The sequence below is a fragment of the Rhinolophus ferrumequinum genome, chromosome 4 (genome assembly GCF_004115265.2).
Source record: "Rhinolophus ferrumequinum isolate MPI-CBG mRhiFer1 chromosome 4, mRhiFer1_v1.p, whole genome shotgun sequence".
NCBI classification, from domain to species: Eukaryota; Metazoa; Chordata; class Mammalia; order Chiroptera; family Rhinolophidae; genus Rhinolophus; species Rhinolophus ferrumequinum.
Window position 1 is genome coordinate 67,194,565 of NC_046287.1, and position 25,668 is coordinate 67,220,232.

The 25,668-nt window shown below is 38.1% G+C and overlaps 1 protein-coding gene across 8 annotated transcripts in view; it reads right to left on the minus strand.

The window, feature by feature from the left end:
* The window catches only part of RBPMS (RNA binding protein, mRNA processing factor), a 158,054-nt gene that overhangs the window by 53,446 nt on the left and 78,940 nt on the right, over positions 1-25,668 (minus strand). For all 8 annotated transcript variants that reach the window (XR_004422813.1, XR_004422812.1, XR_004422811.1 and 5 more), the window contains exon 5: positions 7,460-7,610. Coding sequence is in view for 5 of the 8 variants with exons in the window: in XM_033103890.1 (XP_032959781.1) it covers positions 7,460-7,610 (151 nt within the window). In the remaining 3 variants the exon portion in view is untranslated. The remainder of the gene's footprint in view (positions 1-7,459; positions 7,611-25,668) is intronic.

The window sequence follows — 25,668 nt, forward strand, 5'->3', positions numbered from 1 at the left end:
AAAATGTCTTAAACCTTTGTATTTTTTTAAAAAACCATTTTATTTATAAAGTTGTATGTTAAAAAATACAAAGGAAATATAATAGAATTTAATAGCATGTGTCTTTAGGTTTAGGAATGTAAAAACATTAATTTTCCCCCCTTGTATCTTTTCCAAGTTTCTTAAAATGAGCTTATTACATTTGAACCCCATTTGGTAATGGGTGTGGTGGAGTGGCAGGGGAAGGTTAAACATTTTTGAAAGGTCCTTAGTGCAGATCCATTCCCCTAAGAAGGTTCTCAGGATGAGTCGGTGGCAAATTCTCCAGCTCCTCTAACCACACTGTGCAGTTACTCTTGGGCTGGTCTTTAGAAAATAAGTGGCAGAAGCAGACACCCCTCATCAAAGCTGAGGCTGGCACACGAGCCTGCAGGGCCCTGGGCACTGTTTCCCTCCAGTCTAGCTCTGAATGGCTTTAGCTGCTGTTCCGAACTTAATCACCTGCCCCAAACCTAGTAGCCATCTGGTAACTGCAGGTCTCCATGCCCACTCAACTCAACCAACAAAATGTTAACTTTAAAAATGTTTAAGACCAGTGGTTTTTAAACTTTAGTTTCGATACCCCTTTACAGGAGTAACTATTATTGAAGACATCAAAGAACTTTTGTTTATGTAGGTTGTATCAATTGATGTTTACCATATTAAAAATTAAAACTTAAAAAATTTCAAAAATATTTATTAATCCATTAAATAACCAGACCCATTATATATTAAAATAGAATGTTTTATGAAAAACGACATATTCCAAAACAAACAAGGAAAAACTTTAGTTGTACATTTTTGCAAACCTCTTTAGTATAACAGAACCCCCTTATCTGTGATTTCGCTTTCTGTGGTTTTAGTTACCCATGGTCAACTGTGGTCCAAAAATATTAAATGGAAAATTCCAGAAATAAGCAATTGATAAGTTTTAAGTTGCACGCCACTCTGAGTACCTCAGTTCATCTCATCAGATAGGCACTGTATCATCTCACAGCATCACAAGAAAGGTGAGTACAGTACAATAACATATTTTGAGACCACATTCACATTAATTCTTATTAGTATACTGTTGTAGTTATTCTATCTTATTATTAGTTATTGTTGTTAATCTTATGGTGCCTAATTTATAAGTTAAACTTTATCGTGTGTGTGTGTGTACACACACACACACATACACATATGAAAAAGCATAGTATATAGGGTCTAGTACTATGTGTAGTTTCAGACATCCACTGGAGGTCTTGGGACATATCCCCCATGGATAAGGGGGGACTGCTGTATCTGGTTTAACACAAGATAATTGGATTCTCATATCTGCTTCTAATTCAATCTATTGCAATGTATTACATTGGTTGCAATATATGAAAAAAATGGCCTCTAGGAAGGAGTATGTTATTATATTTTATAAGCAACTGTGCCTATTCCTTATTTATTATTAAGGTTTATGTGCTTTCAAGGTATTATTAAATAATTCTTAAATTTAATTACTAGATTAGGAAGGTTATACACATTAAGCAAAAACTAAGAATGTGTGCAGGTTTGAAGAGAAGACAGAGGTGGAGGTGGGCCTATAAACATTGGTGTGGCTCAGTAAATGTTTGATCCTTCTTTTTAAAAGGAAAACAATGTTTTTGCTTTGTCAAAGTAGGACATATGTGGAAATGAACATTAGTTTCGGTCTCTGGTTTTTAAGAGTATTTTGCCGTCATTATTGACTGTAGTTTTGTTTCATGTTTCTATTTCTCAGAGCGTCCAGGGGCCTAAGCCCCTGGTGCCCTTATACATATCCTGAATGGCAAAGACACATCCTGAGTCTTGACAATAGGCCTTTCTCTGTGATGGGACAATCAGGCCCACAGGTGCCTGGAGGAGGGGTGTTGCAGGAGGGGCGTGGTGACCATGTCCAGAGAACGCTCAGTGGGTTACCCAATCATTATGAAGTCTCATTACACAGAATGAAAGCACTGGCGTATTTCTGTGAACTGCACTTCTGGGAGCTTCAAACTGGTCCACAACAAGGACAGAATCCCTAGCCCCAGAGAGAATCCATGCCTCAGAGGGAATGGGCCCATGAGTTAAATAAGTACAATCCTGCAAGCTCAGCTTCCACACTTTGATGTCCTCATCTCCTTTGCACTCAGCAGCCAGCTGCCTCCTGCCTCCTCCCTGTGTCCATCTCCTGGCCTCTTTTCCTTTACTTCTTCCCAATGCCTCTGACTGCCCAGAGCCCTCGTTACAGTCTTTCTCCAGAACTTCCTTTTCATACTTGGGCTCCCCTCCTAGCTGGGGTCAGTACTGGATAAAAGGGAAATTCCAGTGGTGCAGCAGGAAAACTAGGAAGTGGTCTGATTACTCACCAAAGGGTTATGTGCTTTCAAGTTATTTAAGAGTATCCATTGAACAGAGCATCCTTTTGGTTTTAGAGGGGCTGAGAGTGTTACAAGGAGGGGGAGAAGACCATGAGTAGGAAGGACAGCTTCATTTAAAAATTCCTTGCCGATGATTCTCCAACTCGGATATGCATCAGAATCATCCAAAGAGCTTTTAAAACTGCAAAGCTTAAGTCCCAGACCAGACCTGTAGAATCAGAATCCCTAGGGTTGGACTATAGGAAACTGAATTACTGCAAAGTTCCAGAGCCTTCTAATATTTGCACCATAAAACTTGAACTTAAAGGAGAGGATCTATCTAATCTGAGTAAAGGCTCTATAAGTGTTGGCTGCCTCCACCCTTAAGAACTATTATAATATGCTATGCTACAAACAATATAAACAGATCAAGAGTGCGTAATCTATTAAATTCTATATGTTTTAGGACAAAACCTAACAAATTTGGCACATTAAATATGTGCATTTTATTGTATCCCAATCATGCTCAATAACACCGTAAATTTTTAAAGTTCCAAATGAAAAAGCATAAAATAAAATCTGTGGCATCTTTTAAAAATTTCCACATGTATTTCTAGATGCTGAGCATACAAAGACAGAAAAACTGTAAGACCTCACAACTATGAGAGTCAAAAAGCACATAAACGTATACATTCTTACACACACATATTATCAGTCACTGAGTACTCACTATGTGGCCCCTCTTCTAACTTTTACATAAGTCAGTTAATTCAATCCTCACAACCCTACGGGTGGGTACAACTATTATTGCCATTATTATATAGATAAGACAGAGAGGTTAAGTAACTAGACCAAAGTTAACAAAATTAATAAAGCGACAGGCCAGAATTTAAATCCAGGCTCTATCACTTGATGTTATTCGTGTGCTCAGGCTGCCATCACAAAATATCACAGACTGGGTGGCTTAACCACAGAAATTTCTCACAGCTGTAGAGGCTGGAAGTCCAAGATCAAGTCGTGGGCAGGTGTAGCTTCTGCTGAGGCCTCTGCCCTGGCGTGCAGTGCCTGTTCACTGTGTCCTCACATGGCCTCTCCTCTGCGGGAGCGCACCTCGGTCTCTTTTTCTTTGTATATGGACACTACCATATTGGAATAGGGCCACCCAAAGGGCCTCATTTACATTTAAGCACCTCTTGATATGGTTACTGGGAGTTGGGACTTCAACGTATGAATTTGGTGGAAACACAATTCAATCCATTACACCTCATGACTGCGTAACCTCAAGAAAGTTACTGAGCCTTCCTACGCCTCAGTCTCATCAACTGTAAAATAGTGCTACAGAGAATCAAATGAGATCATTCGCATCAAAGGTTAGCAAAGTGTCTGGCACAGAGGATCACCATCGTATAGATGAGGAAAACAACTAAGACAGATGGTGGCTTGCGCTGTTTACAAGTAGTGTCAGTGGAGTTCTTACACTACAGAACACCACCTTTCTGTACAACCAAATGCATAATCTAGGAGAATTTTATATACCTTGTAGATTTTCTGCATCTCTAACTTCCTACTTTCTCACAGTATTTTTCTTACTTTATTACATACAAGGGAGTAAGAGAAAGGGAAGCTCAAATTAATAAAAATTTAGTTAGGGAAGTCTACTACTTTCCTGGAATTCATGCGAATTTCATTCACCCTTTTTCCTAATTTGCAAAGACAACAACTGGCTATAGTCACAGTGACAATACCTTATAAGATCAATACCTATTTTTTAACTATTAGGAAAGAAAAGCAACTCAATGCTTTTTAAAAAAATTAAGATTGTATTTTACATTTGCCTAGTACTCTATACATATTACACCCATTTAATCCTCAAAACAATTTTATGATATCGTTTTATTTAGCTCTAAAACAATCACGTGAGGAAGGAATTCTTCCCATTTTATAGCTGAGGGAACAGGAGCACAGCAAGGTCAAATGTTTTTCTTTAATGTCACAAAGCTTGACAATACCGTGTTTCCCTGAAAATAAGATCTAGCTGGACCATCAGCTCTAATGCGTCTTTTGGAGCAAAAATTAATATTAAGACCTGGTCTTACATAATATTATAATATAATATGTTATAATATAATATAATATAATATAATATAATATATTAAGACTGGGTCATAATATAATATAATATAATATAATATAATATAAATATAATCACCAGGTCTTATATTAATTTTTGCTCCAAAAGACGCATTAGAGCTGATGGTCTGGCTCGGTCTTATTTTCAAAGAAGCACGGTAACTGGCAGAGCCAGAATTCTCGCTGACATCTTCAAGTCTAAGGCCAAGGTTCTCCACTGAGGCCACCCTCTACCTTGGCAAGTTGCAATGTCTGGTTTTCTCGATCTTCATGCTTAGCACAAACAGAGCAGGTGCTCAGCAAATAAGACAGTCTAATTTGGGGCAAGCCAGACTAAGCTGCAAGGAATCTTCCACATCCTTTGTATAAGCCAAGTTTCCTGACAATGCTGACCTCCACCAATCCCTTGGACGACAGCTCTTCTAAGGCAGCAACCAGAGTCCCCTTCTTCTCTAGTGCTAGCATGCTGGCTGCTCATTTAAGTTCAACAGATATTTGAGAAATGAGAGTGCAAGTAAATACTTGTTGTATAATCGAATCATAACAAATTCTTCCTTTAGTGGTGGCAATGGGTGCTTTTCAGTCACCAGCATATAAAAAACATCAACAGAAAGCATTTATTAAAAAAAAAAAAAAACCACACACAAACAAAACCCTCTTTATCATGGACTACAACAGAGACACCTACAGGGCTTTTCCAACCCCAAATTCTATTGATTCCATGGCAGCCCATTGCTGACAGGTGATTAAACCAACCACCTTGAGCACCAATCATGGACACAAGGCAATAGTATTTCCCAGTTCAGAACCAGCACAGTGTTCTTAGGCTGGGGTATGCTTCCAGGAAAGCAACAATTCCGCTATGTGACAGGGAAATCCACAATTCCCAGCGGGAACTGTAATGGGTGATAAGGCCTATCTGAGTCACAGAGGAACTGCAGTTTGTCAAGGCCCCTATGTCATAAAAATAAGCTATATTAAGACAAATCGTGCTAACTTTTATTTTCTCAAGAATATATAGCTGTTTGGATTTTTTTTTTTAACTTCAAGTTTGTTTTGCCACAAGCAGTCAGGCATGTTCTGACCCCGCCATGGAAACTATCCGACCACTTCTGAGCTATTGTGTACACATGGAAGGGACGTAGGCAGAGCCGGCCAGAGCAGCGTCCTAAACTCTGTTTTAAGCTCTAACGTAACTTCAGGAACTTGTGATGTCCAGTTTGTTCATTTCTATTGCTTTTGTGTACCCTGTTGTGAACTGGCCATTACCTCCTGGCTACCTATTTCACAGAGCTGTTATAGCAGATTTAAAATAAATATTTGAGCTCCCAGAAATAGCATTCAATAAAGAACTGAAGGGATAAAGTATTGCGAGTATTACAATTCCTGTCTGAATTACTCTTTTCAATGTACTCTGAGATCTGAGGCAGGCAAGTAAAATCACCAGGAAAGAGTTACTAGTAACTCTCTAGAAAAGAATTATCTTTTCTAAATCAAGGTATCCTACAAATACTCTTTTCGGACGCCTTAATCAAGAGAGAAATTTCAGAAAAAAATGAAGAGGCATACAAATGGAATAATTCTGAAAACAGCTAAATTAAAATATTAATTTATCTACTCATGACTGTAATAAATATTATTTACTAAACATATGCAATATATAAGGCACTGAGCTAGATGCTGTAAGGACACAGAATCATGTAAGAAATGTCCATATGTCCTCCTAGAGTGCTACTGCACCAGAAGATGAAACTTTCATTTAACTTTCCTTCCCAAATAAACAAAGGTTTGAAGTTTCCCTAGGACATGAAGAACAAAACTTTTTCTCTATTATGACTCTGTGGCTTCATAGAAAATTTTTCGAACACACTGGGAGAGAGAAACTCTTTTATCTATTAGTTTCCATCAACAAGCAGCAGCTTTCTCAAGAGTGACTGAGCTACAGAATGACTATAAATTCCACAATAACCTGATTAAATCTGACAGGCACATGACGGGGGGAGAAAGGAACCCATGTGACCTTCAATTTCAATATGAAAAGTTGACACGTATTGTCAGAGAAAGCAGGAAGATGCAGATCATGTGGTCTGGAAAGAAGATCAAAAATGATAGGACAGAAATATTCCAAATAACAGCAAGTCACTTGGGACTCTCGGAATGCCCTGCCATATTAAATCACATACGGCTACGCAATGAAAGGAGCAGTTAAGGCCTGTCTCACGCCTCCCTTCTGCTACTGACTGAGCTTGAGAAAAAAAATTAAGACAAACCTTTTAAGTTATTCAATCAAAGGCAGAAATTGTAGCTGGACATTTAAAAGAATAAACTCATGAGGTGGGGTAAAAGACTTGTTTAGCAATTAAGTTAGTCCTTACCCAATTAATTTAAAACAAAGTCCCACATTTCCTTAAAGCTTTACTGGTATTAGTTTGCTGGAATTGATTGTTCCAATATATACATTTCGTGTGTGTGTTTACTTTTCCTCCCCCCTATATTTATGGCTAAACTGTTCTCAAAAATAGAACTTCTTAATATCTGCTTCTTCCACTTTTAATATCCTATTTTCCGAAAGCCACAGAACTGATGTTCTTCAACAAATAAAGGGAATACTGAGAACCAGCTCTCATGTCCAAGGATGAGGAAATAAAAAGAGTTTATGCTCCAAAGCAAACAGGGCATACTCACGATAAGGTCAAGATCACATTAAAAGAATCTACAGCACATCAAACAAAATTTTGTGCTTATAGTTCTGATCAAGCCGAACCATCTTTCAGGACTGCCAATCCCAAACAAGATTGCCGTATTTGGAATTCAGACAGCAAGAATGGGCAGCTTCTTCATAGAAATGGAAAATGACACTCGGCCAGCTCTATGTCCCATGGTATAATCTCACATGCAGTGCACGAACAATTCTTAGTTATTCATTTTTTTTCTTACAAATGAAAAGTAGATCAACTTACATGGCTCTCTGGCAATGAACTGAGGTACAGTGTTGGGCAGAGGAGTACTGGGGTTTGGAGTCCCTACTAGTTTGTTCTTGGCCATCTTCGTGTTTGCCTTTGCAAACTCTAGTCGTAGTGTTTGCGGAATTTCAGGATCAAAGCGGATGCCCTTTGGAAATAGAGAACAAATGGAAGATGTTTTCATTTCCTTAGAGTCAAACCGGAATGGTGACAAAATAAACACACCAGTAAACCCTGGCCTATCAAAAAAAAAAAGGGGGGGGGGTCAGCAAGAGCTCTCGTTCTCACTGTTTACACAGAATACACGAAAACCATAACACAACATGTCCAGAAAGTCAGGGAGATTTAGTTTACTTAATTTTCAGTTACATGGGTTTTTAAGTTTTCTTCATGGTTTTTCTTCTTGGACAAAAACATTCAAGTTCAAATTTTAAATCTGTACCAGCAAATTCCTTGCACAGTTAAAAACCTCAGTTAATGGCTATCAATAAGAATAGAAGAATTATTGTAAAGTCCTATACAATACTAGAAAGTCTAATACCTGAAATCCCAAAGGGCCTAGTCTTGCCCAGTGTTCTGACACTGACTTAAAAATAATGGAATTCCTCAATACTTTAGCTTTGTCACCTATGAGAGGAAAACATTCCATCCCTTTCTAAGGAGAGCTTTCATAACGGTGATACACGTACTCTGAGTTATTAAGAAGACAGAAACTAAACAGTTATAAGATGTCAATAGAACTAATACAATTTATTTCTAGTAAGCTTATAAATTTATATAAAATCTGAATGTCTTGATGTGGTTAAGTCCTGATTTTGATTATAGCTGGCTTATTAGCTACATAGATAGAGAAACAGGTTATATGGGCCAAAGAGAGCCTAGTAATTTCAATTACCCTTGACTCTAGTAGTACAGTTTACCTAAAACAAAACATATTCAATAAAATAAATTACAAACGCTATAAAATACAAGATTTAGGGCAAGATAAGTCTATTTTGAAACCCTCCCACTATTCAAGAACATCTCCATTGCTAAGCATGACAAATCATCTCATGATATCTATGTCTAATAACATGGATTCTGAACCCAAACAATAGTATCAAAAAGACATCCCAGTATAGTGCATAAATGTGCATCCAAATCAGATTAGGTCACATGTTTGTCTGCATATGTTCTGGAAAAGGAGGAGTCCTGAAAATGAGTAGCTAAAAATACAGGTGGGCCTGTGGGCCCCAAAACCCCCCTTCTTCTTCTTAATTAGCTTGAAGGAAAGAAAGAGCAATTTCCACAATAAATTAGCAAGAATCTCTGACTCTGCAGACCAGGATGAACAACTCTGAACTTCACAGGCTGAGCTCCAAAGATGGGAGGAAGAGCCTCTGACCGGATGGTGACAACAATAAGAGAAATGAGGTGGGGGAAGGGGTCGGAAAGAGGCTCTCATACAGATACCACAAAAAGCCGCACATCCCTGACCCTCAGACGTCCTGGAGTGGGTGGAATTTCTATCTGAGCCTGATTTACTCATTCTCTGAGAAGAAACCAATTGAAGGTGGCAAACAGGTAGGGGTGGGCAGGAAGAAAAGAAATCTACTTGTGCAGCCATAACCAACAACAAAAAGGAAAAAGGGGGTGCCAGTTACATGAAATATAAAAATAAATTATTTAACTGGTCTCAGTTTTAGTTTTGTTTTAATTTGGAAAACCTTAGTATTATCTTGCCAAAAACATACCTAAAGAAAAAGAATAAAGCAGCATTCTGAAGGATTTGCCCTCCATCCGCTTCCACTTAAGAGCATTTTACTCTATCAACGCTAATATCATAACAGAATAAACTATTCCCAAATATGGCCCTGAAGAGCTGTGGTCTTTGCTGGGAGGCAGGCGCAGGGCCTGGCTGTCACGGAAAGATAGCTGTGCTAGATGGTAGCACTCGTGTATTCACATCACACACCTTCAGCCACACACAGTAACAGCCTGCCATCAACTTCAGGGTGTCCTCGCTGGCACTAAACTCCACCAGCGCTCCTAAACCTGAGCCCACATCTACCTGAGCACCGTGGCCACGGCCATGGTAACGCGAGACCATGCTGGGACCTGTCGGTGGTCCTCTGGAGCTCCTAGCCTCAGGGGGTACGGCTGCACCTCTGAATTCTAGGCCTCAGCTTTGTCACTGCTGCTCCAGAGCCAGCTGAGGCCCCACAGCACGCTTGCCTCTTACACAACCTGGGCTGGTGGCTCGGGTCCTAAAACATGCTGACCGGAGTCACTGCCACTTCCCACCCCCCTCTTCATACCCTTCCTCCCCATTTGAGCTAAAATAACACCACCATCATGTTCCAAATCAAAGTTCCAGCTCCTTATTAAAAAAAAAAAAAATCTCAGAAGTTAAAATGACCTAATTTGTTTGGCAGCATATTCAGAGACTGGAGGCTTAGAATACAAGTCACATTCCTCTAACATCTTTAGCAGCAATACCATATTTGGTAATCAATATCCTGCTCAGCTCAGTTTCTATCCACAGGGATTAGCCAAGCCCAAAACATTTTAAATGCTCAAGGATGATGAAGAGGAGGCAGAGGGGGTGGAGTAGGGAGAACATGGAAGTGAAGAGGAAGAAAAGAAAAAGAGGAAAGATGAAAAAGAGGGAGACAGATACGGAGGAGACGTGAAAAAACAAACAAACAAAAAACCTTGTGCTTTTAATTAAAGCCTAAAAAGATTATTCTCTGGCCACAGTGACTTCACATTAAATGCTGTCAGGATAAAATTACTGCCAAGTCAAAGGGGAAATCTGTGCCGTTCAAAATCAACTTTTTCCTCTCTTGCCTATAATTCACCAAAACCCTTCTTATAATGAACAGAAACATTTCCTGTTGTAAATGTTGTCTTATTTACACGGTGACCAGAAAGCACAGTTTCTGGATATCAGTATGATATCAATTTGAGAATAAACAGTTACTTAGAAACAACCGAATCTGACTGCCTAGAGGGACAGTCAACAGTCTCTTCAAGATGCTCTGAAATATTGTGACCAAAGCAACACAGGTTCACTAAGATCTACAAAGGCTGAACTCTCAACGCAGGGCCAACTCTGGGAGGTATAAAGACACTGTTGGTAAATAATATATACTAAGTGGTCTAATATACGTAAGAATATATACCAGGGCAGTTTCAAATCCATATGCTTATCTGTTATAGACTGAATGTTGTGCCCTCCTAAAATTCCTATGTTGAACCCCAATGGGATGGTATTTGGAGGTGGGGCCTTTGAGAGTAATTAGGTTTAAATGAGGTCATGAGGGTGGGGCCCCTATGACGGAATTAGTGCCCTTGGAAAAAGAGACACCAGAGATCTCTCTTGCCAAGAGCAGACACCAAGGAAAGGCCATGTGAGCACACAGAGAGAAGGTGGCTGGCTGGGTGTAAGCCAGGAAGAGGGCCCTCTCCAGACACTGCATCTGTTGGTAACTTGCTCTTAGACTTTCTAGCTTCCAGAAATGAGAGAATTAATGTGTGTTGTTTAAGCCACACAGTCTATGTATGGTATTTTGTTACTGCAGCCTGAGCTGACTATGCTAACACATAACACAAGATACCATGCTAACACAGTTTTCTTTCTTGGGCCATAGTTCCTAAAATACCTCCTAAGATTCTTTCTGAACCTTCTGTGTTCTCACACAGGTAAATCTTTCTTTCTCCACCAATCCCACCCCCAACCCCTTTCCACTCACTGCAGGTGATTCACCCACAAGAACAATTTTATTCAACAACCTTTGCAATGTCTCATATACGCGTATGTGATCACTAGAAGGACTAATAATTCAATCTCAAAAGCTACAGAGAACAATTAGAGACTCCAAAGGAAAATTCAAACTCTGCATTTATATACAGTGTTTCCCCGAAAATAAGACCTAGCCGGATCATCAGCTCTAATGCATCTTTTGGAGCAAAAATGAATATAAGACCCGGTCTCATTTTACTATAATAAAAGACCAGGTCTTATATAATATAACATAATATAATATAATCTGATATAATATGATACGATATAATATAATACCGGGTCTTATATTCAGTTTTGCTCCAAAAGACGCATTAGAGCTGATCATCCAGCTAGGTCTTATTTTCAGGGAAACACGGTACTACAATGCTCTAAACTCAAAGAAAGTCAGTTATTGCATTCAGGACTCTGTTGAGGGAATTTTTAAAAATCCTCTTTTTATTTTTGTTTCTCTTACATGTAAATAAAGCTTCAGAATTATTTGTAAGTAGAAAGATTAAAGAGAGAATTTTCTGGCCTTATGGAGAGACTGGAACTGACCGGACCTGAAGCAATTTGAGCCTCCCTGGAGCAAGAAGTTGGTTGGGATGGCTGCTCTGCTGGTCCTTCTTCTCTGAGAAGGGCACCCAGAGGCCAATGTCTGGGTTCTGTGCCTTATTCCCTTGACAACAGCTGACTATTTAAGGGACAGATGCTGCCCAAAGTGACCAAACATGGTTCTTCTGGAGCTTTCAACCTTGAGTATAGATCAAGAAAATGGAGGCTGTTGGAGCTGAGTCACCTTAATAGTCTCCCACTAGAGAAAACATCTCCACACTCCTGTCACTGAGGTCCTTCAGAGCTGCCCTGATGCCTGGAGTCTTGTTTATTTGGTCCCTCCTTCAATTCTGTCAACTGCCGAATATCCCAGTGTCCTTATGAATGGTTCCATCATTAAAGTAAGTCAGCTTATCAGTCCTTGATAACTAGTTTTAGGGACAACGGAAGCATTCATTAGAGAGAAAAAAGGTAAAGAATGAAGCAAGGCTGTATGTATTTACTGAAAATGATACTCACGGCAGTATGTTAGGGAAAAAAAGATAATCAATGTTTAATAGTCTTGCGGGAAGCAGGGGAGGAGGAGGAATTCTGTGCATGTGCATGAGTGTGAACACATTCGTCTATCTGTGTAAGTTGAGGAATATTTATAATGTAACAACCAACCAGCTAATAGAGGAAACTTTGGTAGTGATGGTGATGGGTCTGGCAGAGAGGTCGACAGGACGACGACCACATCTGTTCTGTACAATTTTGTGTGGTTTGAACTTACTACAGATATGTATATTTGATAAAGTTATAATTTAAAAAATCCAATAGAAATTTTAAAAAAAAGAGGGAAAGAGCTGGAATAAGGGATTTCCTATGGAGTGGTAGCAGAGTCAGAGCAGAACCAAGAGCAGGAGACACGTAGACTTCCTGGCACAGAGTACTCAACCAGCTAAGCTGGTGTTTTCTATTAAGTTTTTAAAAAATACTTTATTTTCAAATAATTTCAGACTTACAGAAAAGTTGCAGACACAGTACAAAGAATTCCTGTATACGCTTTGTGCAGTTTCTCATGCAAAATTCCTTTCCCCTTGAACAGTTTAAGTTGAAAGTATGGTGCCCCTTTACACTTTACAGTTTGATTTCCTAAAAACAAGGACACCTCTTTGTTTTCCTGATCCAAGATCTAATCCAGAACCATATATAGCATTCAGTTGCCATTTCTTTAGTATCCTGAAATATTTCACTCAGTCTTTGTCTTTTATGACCTTGACATTTTTGAAGAGTAGAGGCTATTTTGTCGAATGACCCTCAATTTGGGTTTATCTGATTTATTTCTTGATTAGATTCAGGTTATGCATTTTTGGCAGGAATATCACAGAAGAGACTTATGTCATTCTCAGTGCATATCAGGAGGCACATGATGTCATTTTTGTCCCATTACTGGTGATAATAACTGATCACTTGCCAATTTCTCATGGTAAGGTTACTATATTATTCCCTCTTTAATTAATAAATATCTCATTGGGAAATACTTTGAGACTATATAAATATTTTGTTTCTCTTTAAACTTTTACCCACTAACTAATTTTAACATCCATTGATGATTCTTACCTGAAGCAATCATTACGATTATGGTTGCCAAACGATTTGCTAATCCCATCCTCCCATCTGTATTTATTAGTTTTCTACTCTAGGAAAAAGCTTATCATTCTGCTTTGGTTATTATTTATTTATTAATTTGTTCATTCATTTACTCACACATCAGTACTGATTCATAGCTTATTTTATTGTAAGATTTAAAATTTATTACTTATTTTTTGGTGCTCAAATTTCTCCAAATTTGTATGTATACACACATGCTTTCACAGTCACATCTATTTAGATATATTAAAAACACATGCTTGTACTGATAGCTCCAACTACAGTTCAACATGATTGGGTTAATTCTAGCCTTCCTTTTCTGTATTTTTAACTGCTCTGAATCTTAGCTCTCATTATTGACTATACATTTACTTATTTGCTCAATACAGGAATTCATACTAAGTAGTTTCATAATTGCTAAACAATAGCAGCATAAAAAACCACCTTATTAACTGCAGTTCAAGATTTATTTAGTGATTTTTGTCTTCAGTCTGAAAGCATGTAGCCAATGTGTGTGTTCAAGAATAATTTGGGTTTGTTCTCCTCATCCTTCTCTTCACTTTATGTTCTCTGAATTTATGCATTTATTGCAGGTAAAATTATTTTACCATTTAAAAAGTCAAAGTTAATTCATCAACCTATCTTATCTTTCTGTTTACCCATTTATGAATAACTTTATGTATGTTGACTAAAAAGCTGAGGACCCAGAATTTACCAGCACTCACCACTTGCTGAGAGACTGAACCTTTAGAAAGAAGATCCTAAATAACCAAAGATTTGAAAATGACACTTATTATAGTTAATTTTTTGTTTAATTTTCAATTGCTAATTGAAATATATTTAAATGTTTAAAAAAATGGGGTGGGAGTGGGGGGTAAAGATAACTGGAGCTAAAATTGCTCTGATAAATACGCTATAAATGGGCAGTTAAATTTGTGGCCTGAACGTGGGGGAGCGGAGCATTCTCAAGGCTGAGTTGTGTTTTATGCCTCGCTTCTCCTGGTGAGTCCTGAACCAAAAACCTTTGCAAAGTCATAATGTGGGCAAATTCAAATGTTTAGGAATACTATTTCATTCAGGTGAACTATATGAAAGTCTACTGGAAAGTAGCAGACTGCCCCTACCACTCATCCCACCGTCAGTGGCCTCTGCTATCCTCTGGGAGACAGCCACAGGTATCCCACTTCTTTTAGAACGAAGAGCGTTTCCTAGTGTGAAATCTCCTGGCATTTCACACATACCCCATCCTGATACAGTAATCCCGTGGGTCTGAGGCATACCTATCAAACCAGATGGAACTACTTTTTTGAGGGGGAGTTTGGGGGGGGCAGCAGGTTGGAGGTAGCATAAAGATAGTAAAGCAGCAGCAATTTCATAAGATTCAACTTAATATGCTGAGTTTCCTGGTTGAGTCTTAAAAGCTTCTTCTTACTGCCCCTTTCTCTGTGCCCAACTCAAAATGAAAATCCACTTCTACTTTAAGGAATATGGGGCACCCAGAAAACCCTGCCTAAGCAGGTGTCTGCATCGAAGGGGAGAAATAATTGCACTTTAAGTTATAGTTGTTTAATTCATTCTTTCTAATACAGAATGAGAATGAAAAATTTCTTATCAAAACTATAATACAGTACAATAAAATCCCAGTGTATGTAAATACATTTTCTTTTGTAATAATCTGCTTAGTTCTTCCCTAACCTTGAGAATCTCCTAAGCTTTACAGATGAGGTCAGTGAAATCCCCATGTTGTGTCCAGGAAATAATAGGAACCTGACGAAGGGAGCTCAAGTCAAGGTCAAATTTAATACTGACCTGTCTCTGACCTTGTAATCTAACCTCAGTACCTGGATCCTGTCTTCTCTCCCACTTCACACCATCCTCCTTATCTTGGTTTTTGGTACTAAACCCCAGATCCTCTGGGGGAGAGGAGTTCTGACATGCCTCTTCAAGGCTTATCTAAGCACAGACCCCAATAAATCTCCAGGGCTGCTTCATAAGCTGCTGTTAGAACCTCCAATACTCAGAGCTCCACCACGTGGTAGCTGCTCTGCCTGGTACCCAGTGCCGGCCTTTCTTATCACTGTCCTAGCCGGAGTTAGAACTTATGTTTTTATTTCTCTTTATGAAGGTAGTGTTTATTATCCTACAAGGCAGAAGAAATAAGATAGTGTAGTGGAATTGGGGGTGGGGTGGTAAAATGATTTTCTTCTAAATTATCAAAATTATCAAACCATTAAGCAGAAATGTTGAACCAATACTGCTGGTTGCTATAAGCAGTGATGCATAAAACAGTATCCATGGGGAAGGAAGAACTAATTCAATTCTCAGGAATAACTAAGGAGAATGGCACATTCAGCTGATGGTGTGGGGGTTTTGTAAAGCATTTATATTCTAATTAACTGAGATCAAGGCTTGGTTGAGCTTTCATAAACAACTATTCAATTTCCAAGTAACCTGTTGGCTTTTTCCATAAGAAACCAAGTGTTCCAACTAAGCATTCCCTCTGCTAGTTGACTAGAACAAGCTAATCAATCAGTTCTCTCTCCTGCAGACTAGAATAAGCTAATAAATAATAAATAGGATAAGCAAGCAAGTGAATGAATGAATGAATCAATGATTCTTATTACCTATTCTTATACAAGTTGTACTCAAAAGATTTCCAGTCATAGCATGTGGGGGAAGATCTGGGCGAAAGATTCAGAGGTTGGAGGTGGCTTAATTATACTACACTACATTCAAAAGTTTTTTCATTCAATCACAAATTGCATTTGAGTCCTTACTTGCTAAGTGACCAAACACTGAAGTCTATTTTACTTATGACTTAACTTTCTATTTATTTAATGTTAATTTAACTGAAAATGTGATGTTCTTATTTTAAAAGTTGCTGGAATATCATAGGTACTGAATTCATTATAGATATTATAGATATTTTTAATAACCTGTTTATGAAATATAATTCACATAAAATTCACCCTTTGATGTAAAATTCAATGATGTTTAGTATAGTTACAGAGTTGTGCAACCATCACCACTATATAGCTTTAGAACATTTTCATCACCCCCAAAAGAAACTATACTCATTAGCAGTCATTCCTCAATTCCTCCCTCTTTCCTTTTCACTCACTTCCGACAGACAACTAATCTACTGTCAGTCTCTGTGAATTTGCCCATTTATTCTAGATATTTCATATAAATGGAATCATACAATACTGGTCTTTTATGACTGTTTCTTTTTCCCAGGATAATGTTTTCAAAGTTCATCTATGTTGTACCATGTAGCAAGCATGTATTTTGATTGCTGAGTAATATTCCATTGTACAAATGTACTACACTTTGTTTATCCTTTCATCAGTTGCTATATATTGGGTTGTTTCCACGGTTTTGGATGCTATGAACACTGTATACAAGTGTTGATGTGGACATGTGTTTTCAATTCTCTGGGAGTGGAATTGCTGGATCATCCAGTAACTATGTTAACTTTTTGAAGATCTGCAGACCTGTTTTCCAAAGTGGCCACACTGTTTCAACCTCATCAAAGTTGAGGATCCCAATTTTTTCACATCCTTGCCAACACTTGTTATTGCCTGTCTTTCTTATTTTAGCCATCCTAGTAGATACAGAGTGGTATCTCATTATGGTTTTGATTTGTATTTCTCAATGCTGTTATACTTTAAAACGTTTTGTAAAGAAGGCTAAGAATAAAAACCTTCTATTTTCAAAGAGCATTTTGGTCACAAGGAAAGGAAGTAACCTTGGAACCACAAATCTTTCAACATAAAAAAGGGAACGAAGTTGAAAGAATTAACTTTTGCCTTTTAAAAGTTAAAAACACATGTTAGAACTATAAACTGTTTTCTAAAAATTATTGATAGGCATGTCATTCCCCTCAAAAACTATAGAGGTAAATACACACTTTAGAGATAGTCCGAGGTCTCAGGGGACGAAACTGTATTTACTTTTTTGAGTACTGTCAGCTTTCTCTTCTACTGGCAGCATAAAACATTCAATCAGAAACAGACGCTAGGCTAGGTATATGCAAAAGTTTCCCCAGGAGTCTGAAAACAATTGTTACATTCAGCTGGAGTCTTAAAATGACTCAATGGCATGCAAAATAGAAACTCGAATCTGGGTAATCTTTTACAGTGGAGTGGATGGGGCTCATTCAGAGACAACAGTGTGGATGGAAGTGAAAGGAAGAACTGCATGTTATAAATATAACTACAGATGACTGGAGAAAAAGAAATGGGAGGGAAATCAAAAATTTCAAAATTTTCTCCCAACTCAATACTATTTCTAAAAATGAATAAGTAGAAATCTCCCACCATTTATAAAAATGCCATTGTATCACTAATGAAAACTTGTGATGCCCAAACAGTTTTTAAAAAGCAAAACTATCTGTGAGTAAAGATGACAGAAGCTGGGGACTGGTAGAGACCTGGGTCAGGTTCTCTGATGCTAAGTAGTAGAGGGTTAGCTACATAAAGCATGAAATTCACAGAACTTTAGTACTGAATTTTTGGGACCTCCTAACCCAGTAGTTTTCAACCATAGCTAGTGTCCTCATTGCCCGCTCCCACCACTCCCAAACTCCTTACGGACATTCAGAAATGGGTGAGGGTGATTTTGGACTGTTACGTGACTGAAGACCATACTGGCATTCAGTGGGCAGGCCAGGACGTTAACGTCCTACAATGAGCAGGACAGTCCCATACACTTTAAGAATAATCTCATCCAAAATGCCAATTGCCTCTCCAACACAGATGAAGACATTAAGATCCAGAAAAGTCAAGTAACCCACCTAGACTCAGAGTTAACTGAGAGAATCCAGAAGTCTATTTCTGATTCCTGTGATTGTGTGTGTGTGTGTGTGTATGTGTGTGTGTAGATTACAGTTCTGTGAAGTTCTTTATTTTACAAAGACTACATTATTTTCAGATAATAATGGAGGTTGTTGTTCAGCTTCCACTGTGCTGAAATTTAGATAGACGTGGGTTCCAAATGGGAATGAACAAGTGAGAAGAATCCAGCAGATGTAAACTGTATTTCATACTTTTCCTAAATAAGGGCACTGCTTGCAGAAACATCAGGACTGTTAATACAATAGCCTGTGCCGCTGGGTCATAGCCCATTAAGAAACTATCAGACCAATTACGCCCTGTTCTTTTTATTAATCCAACTACCTCAAAGGGCTTGTCCTGGATTTACTTTAGGATAATCTACTGCTCTTTGTCCTCCTTGCCTAAGCAATCATTTGAAAAAAATGTGTCCTTCCACATTGGTAGTATATCTGGATTATACTTCAAGACAGAGACCCCTTTCTAAGGGCTCTCTGTGGGTGTACGTGGCCAGATGGGCTGAAGCTGGGCCATGAGTCCAGGTACAATTCCCTGCTCCATTGACTAATTTAACATCCTTCCAGTAAGCATTAGGTTTCTATATGTCTTGTATCCCCTTCTAGTCTTTAGCCCCTTGAATTAAAAAAGAAAAAAAGAAAACACTGTATAATTTTGTTCCTAAACCAGATGTTCCATAAAATACAATGAAATTTTATCCTGCTTTGAAAGTTTTAGTGACGGGAATACACGTCCACATCTAGCCTAGAATGTCTCTAGAGGTTTATCTTTGACTTCAAGCCTATGTAATTTCTCCTCTGATAATATTTTGTAACAAGCTCAGGTCTCCGAGTATTATAATGAATCCGTTTGGCCACAATAGAGAAACCCATTGTCTTCCCTCGTGACCCATCTTTGGTTTAGAATAAAAGGATTTTAATAATATTTCCTAGAGACTAGGCCACTTCCTAAAATAGTTTATCACTGGCTTCATTTTTATTCATGTGAACAAACTTTAGCCCTCAAATTCACACCCACTCATTACTAAGCCAGATTTCTATGGTGAAACCTACAAAGTGGTTAAGGTAAAGATGTATCTGCCTCAACAACAAAATGAGGAAAACCTCATTTCTGTCCCCCAAATCCAGAAGGCCTAGGAAAGCAACTAGGAGATGGTTTTGGTGGACCCCATTCCACTTATCGGTGAAGGCAACAAGAAAACTGGTTCTCCAGAAGTACCATCAGCTGTAGTTAATTATAGTGACAATTACAAAGGAAACACCCCAACTCAAGGTCACAACACATTTGGGGTGGACCTCTCCCCAAATAAGAGGCTTAAATTGTGGCAATTACAAGACTGGGCTTTGGAGCCTGACTGCCTGCATTCAAATCTACTTCTTTTGTTAATCTTGAGCATGTTTTTAACCTTTCTGTGCCTCAGTATCTCCAGCTATGAACTGGGAATGATAACAGTCCATACATCACAGGGTTGACTGTAAAAAAAAAACACAAAAAACAGAACTCTTCTTCTCAATAGTTAATGTCCAGCATATGATAAACATTCATCAGCTATGGAGCTGCTTCCTACACATGACATGATAGGCATTTCTTCTCCTTTGAACTTTCTGGAAAGGTGCTTCTATCACTTGTGAAAGAGAAAGATGAGATTCATTCTCGGCTCTGAGATTCCCCCACAGGAGTGCTGAAGCAGCAGGATCCACAGCCGCCACCTGAGCTGGTGCAGTGTCATTTCAGAGAGTTCTTTTATTCCACCTGGTTTCATCTCCTCCACAGGGAGCTGGTGCGTGTCCTCTTTCTCTCGCCCACTTCTGTAGATTCACAGTCTAAGTAGCTCTTAGAGGGACTGGTTGGTAACTGCAGAGGCTGGATCCACTTTGTAGGAGAATTAGGGAGAAGTACTTCAGACGTATCTGGGTCTCCATTTGACTTGACCATCCACTCCAGCTAAATTTATTTCTTTTCCACTAAAGCATACTTTTTATTAGCCAGCCACCCCCTGTGTATATAACCATGCCCTAGAAGAATCTGCTTTGTATAGGATGACTATAAAGTCTTGACAGATGCTTTGAAGAAGCTATAAACTCAATCTTTAACATGTCAACAGAATCAGAGTCAAACAGAGTTTATTTTCCAAAGGGTTGAGAGGGCATGATTATTTGAACTTCTGTCACTATGTTCTCAAACTGTCCTGAAAAGGATGATTGAAAGACCTGGGTTCTGACAATGTCAGGAAGGGGATGTCCCCACTTGAAGCATGGTCAGTTACCCATTAAAGCAATATTTTACAGTGACACTTTGAAATAGATAATATTATATGGAAAGAAACAGGCCAGAGTGCAGATGGTATTCTTTAGTTCAGGAATCCTGACATTAACATTTTTACTCCAAGGACTTGGAAGATAAACAGGGGTCAACTGTTCTGATAGGGGGAAAGCCATCTCTCGGAATCTTTCACACACAAGTACCAAATGTGGCGGGTGCTGCCAACAGTCCCTTTCACTGTATCCTTATGCCTCCTCTCATGTCTCATTGTTGGACAATGAATGTATCCACAAGCATTTCCCTCCTGCCCTCCCCCCCTTTCCCTTTCCAGGGGGAAAAAGGTAGCGGCTGCACGACCATCTTTTACTCCTGCTACCTGCTGAATATAAACACTCAAACAAATGGCCCTCACAATGAAAACTCAAAAGGAAGTAGTTCCAAGGCAATAGTTTTCATTTAGTTCAGTTTTTGACCCTGAGAAGATCTCTGGGTAAAAGGGGGCAAAACTACAAAACAAGTTTTGATGGTCCACATCTGCTCAATGTCGACCCATGACATTCTAGTCTGACGTCTGTCACTCCACTGGACACCAGAGAAAACTCAGAATTTTGGTGGCTAGCTTCACTTTTTTGGGAAATCAACAGAGATTCTGCCACAGCCAAGTACTTCCCTGTAGTTATCCAAAGGCTTATGGCTTCACAGCAGAAATTTCAGAGATTAAAGTGACAACCTTAAGAAATGTAAGATATAAACCATGCTCTGTCAATGTGAACATGTAAATAATTTCTAAGTTAGGCAGTTCAGCTATGAAGTCCAGATCATGGGCTTAAATCGGCTAGATTGGCATTGAGGAAAAAAGAAAACTAAATAATAAAACTAACAAAAGAAATCACAACCCTATTCTTAGCCATAGTCTCTATTACTAAACCAAGCCAGTCTAGAAAATATACACCTTTGGTCACATAGTACATCTGATGAAAAAGCAGGGTGTTAATTGTCAATTACAACTACAAAAATCACTTAAATCTCTTTTCCTAGTGATGGCAAATTGCACGTATCACTTTCATTCATAAAGGCCACCCGTGTGCTCATACTGCTTGTGCAAAGCACAAAACTCAAGATTGAACTGAGTTTCTACTTACTAATTATATATCCAATAGTTCATTCGTGGATGACTATACAAGTCCTTTAAAGATAAAAGAGTGACTGGTGTTACTGAGACTAGAGTTTCAAGCATGGTGTCGGCACTTCCAGGAGCGGACTAATTACACATAATTACACACTAATCTTCTAATTATTGAAAATAAGGTGACTGACCTGCTTTTGTATCCAATACATATTAGGCACATGCCAGGCAAAATAAGGCTCTGTGTGTGTGTGTGTGTGTGTGTGTGTGTGTGTGTGTAAATACTTTATGAACTCTGAGATAGCCTGAATGTTTAACACTGGGCAATATAAAGTCTCAGAATTATAAAACCAAGTATTTTTGTATCTATGTAGAAAAGCATATGAAGAATAAATCCAACTTGTGAGGTAGGCAGGTTAAGAAAATGCATTTAACATACTCTTTTTAGCTTCTTTTAGCTTTTCGTGTTTATTAGGTCACTTGAGGACCCATTTAACTTTCTGTATATGTTTTAAGGATCATTTTGCCAAGTTTACATTGAGTCTTTATTAGTGGCTGGTGTAGACAAAAAAAAGAGGTGAGGGTTGGGGAGGAGAGGAAAAACAGTGCTGATATAAACAGACTCTACAATTGAAAAAAGACAGTTGCCTAAACTTTCCAAAACCATTTTGAAAAAGACTTCCATTTAAAGATCAGACACAGCCCACAATAAGCCTCCAAGTATATTTTTACAGCCCTGTTTCTGCTTTCCAGCTCTTCAGCATCAAAAGCCCCTCCTCCCAACAGAAGCCAGTGGAAACTCCCACACTTGTGTATGCATAACCAAGTTTAGATAATCTTAATGTTAAATCTTAATTAATCTGAAAGTTAGTCTTAAGTTAAATACCAAAAGGAAGTTAAAAAATGTTCATTCTAGTTATTGATTTTTAATCTGCCTAATAGGATAATGCCAATTCTTTAGAAAGAAAAGGCTGCATTACATTTAAAAAATTAAAAATATTTCTACAAGTCAATGGCTTTATATCCTCACCTTTACTGAGTATAAAAATGAGTGCCATCTACACCAATAAATTACTAATTTGGTCCTCAAGGTCATTTATTAACATCACTACAGATAAATCAATCCATGGGTGGGAAATCTGTTCTCTGATGAATGCAGTAAAAATATAGAAATAAGGAAAGAGGGTAGCATTTGCTCCTTAAACCTGTTTTTAAAAAACTCTAGCACAGACCATCAAATGGTTTGCAACCTCTTTCCAAACAAGAATTTGGAGCTTAGGCACAAGTTAGTTGAAAAGAATGTAAACAGTGAAGTCTAAACTTTGGAAGTTCACTACAAAGTACTTCCTGTGCTTCACAAGGAGCCAAAATAAAGTGAGTCAAAACGGATCTCACCTCTGAGCAACTTAAATCAGCACTCTTGTTCCACTCCAATGCATGACCTCTAGGCCCCTGGTGATCTGACAATGCTGAGGCTGAATGTCCTCCTCTCTACAGAAAAGCCTGTTTAACTGTTTAGACAATAAACCCTGAGGAAACTCACTGGCTGATAAATAAAATACTTTTATTCAGAATAAATGTAGGGGTATTTGGTTCTAAATAGATTCAACCGGAACCTGAAATGGAGAAAGACATGTGCATGATAGTTTGGTAGAATAAAAGGGAGATGCAGGTGTGGTGGTGGGCTTACAGTATTTTAAAGGCTTGAGAATATTAAGGACATTTGTAATTTTGTTTCCCCAAAAAGTTCCCAGGAAGGACTGATGAATCAATTCACCATTAATTATGATACAAATCAATGTTCATGCAAATCAGTGTGCGGAAGTACTCTGAACCCAGCGGAATTGGGATTCCACATATATATTTATTTACATATTTGTATATTTTATATATATAGAACATCTGTAGAAAGTGGGAATTAGGAATAAAAATCCCTTTGCAAAAGTCATCATCACCACCCATTAGCAGAATTTTTACCATGTACTGACTGCTAATAGCTTTAAAAATGCCTATCCCGTTAATTTGATCCCCTTACCCTTGGAGATAGGTATTAGCGATAGGAGGAAAACTGAGGCTCAGAGAAGAGCCCCGGATCAGTAAGTGGCAGGACCTGCATTTGACCCTGGTCAGCCTGACTCTCGCACCGTCATTACTCTCCCTTTGACTAGAAAGCCCCCCAGACACGATAGTTAGTTATCAAAAAGACACTTTCCCTGCTCTCTCCTTAGCCTCAATTTAGAGACTTCGTACCTTTTCACAGGTACAAACACACTAACAACATTTAATGTTATACACAAATACATGAAACCACCCTAATACATCAAAGACACAGTACATTTTTAACATCAGTGGATTAAAATTAATTTTTAGAACTGTTTTTAAGTATGTTTTTAGAATTTGGTGACCACCACTACAGATACACCAAGAAGACACTCTGAAGTGTTAGAAAAATCAGTATCGTTCTACTAGTTACCCGGGACATATCTTAGCCTAACAGGCTTTCCTCCATTAGTTTTGTCACTCATTTATTTAGCATTCTAAGATGTGTAAACAGCCAGATTCTCTTTCATAACCTGGTTGTTTGCTTTTCTCATTGAGGTGTATCCGTGACCTGTAACCTTAAATAGTCATTTCTGCCTTCTATTCAACGTTCCTTTATTTGCATATTACACTGGCTTTCTAACTGAGTCCCAAAAATCTATGAAAAATTAATACTTTAATAGGGTGAATTCTAATTTTAAAATTAACTGCCCTCACAATGGCGAGAAAACAACTCATATCCTCTTATGCACTGTCCAGGTTACACAACGTACTTAATTTTTCAAAACGTTCTCTATTGAAAGTTATCACTATATTTTTAGAAGAGAAATTTTAGTCTTAAAGATATATTTTATGGTTTTTCTATAAATATAAAACAGACTTTATTATTTTTAAGATTCTAGATTTAGATTAGTCAAATCATGTTTACTAGAATTGTTTTATTTCTTATTCCTCCTTTTCCCAATATTTACAATGCATTAGATATATATATTTTTTTATATTTTAGTAGTATATTTACTCTATTTCTTTTCCCCTACTTATTTTTACATATTAAAAAATCCTTGACTATTTGTGGTTCTCATTTAAAATTTGTTTAATGTTTCCATGTAATATTTATTAAATGTCTATTAAAACAAGAAAAGTTTACATTTAATTATAAAGAAAGAAAATACCTCCTATTGTATATACTTATAAGGAAATAAGAGTGTAATAACTGACATGTCCCCTCAAAACGCCCTACTCCACTCAAAGGGGGTCAAGTCCCACCTCCGCTCCCCAAGACTTTAAAATGTTCTAACGCGTCTCAGTCACAGAGTAAGACAGAGTTTCAGCTTTGTGGACCAAAAGCTTAAATCCATGTAGAATTATCAGAAACATTAAGCCAATGTAGGAGAGAGTTCTGTAATCCTTAGTCATTATGATGGTATAATCATTCACTAAAAAGTAAGAATGATTTTACAACAAAGGCAGTGATTTTAAAGGGCCAAAATGTGCCGCACTATAGAATAATCAGTAGAGAGGGGAGATCTTTGGTTTTAAAAACTTGCTTGGCTTCTTAGCAAAAGAAATCCTACCTAATAACTCATTCTTTGCACTTTATGTACCACAAACACGAACAACATTTTCAACTTTCATTTACAATAAGGGCACACAGATTCTCAGCATTTCTGAAATACCTGAAGAACCATGGAGAAAGGGCAAGGTCAACGAGATAGAATTTTTAAATGGGAATCTAGATAGGTTTAAACAAGCAGATCCTCAAAAAAGGCCACAATGCAAAGTCTGAGGGCAGTTTCACATGTAATACTTGATGAACTATTTTACATAGAGAGGAGTGGGGTGAACTTGCGATGTCCACGTACACGTGTACTTGTTACTGGAATAGACACCAGTTTATGTGTGAGAGCCTGTGGTTCTTCCCACCCATTGCCTTGGAAAGGATGATGCTAACATTTCTGGCTACTTTTCCTTCTCC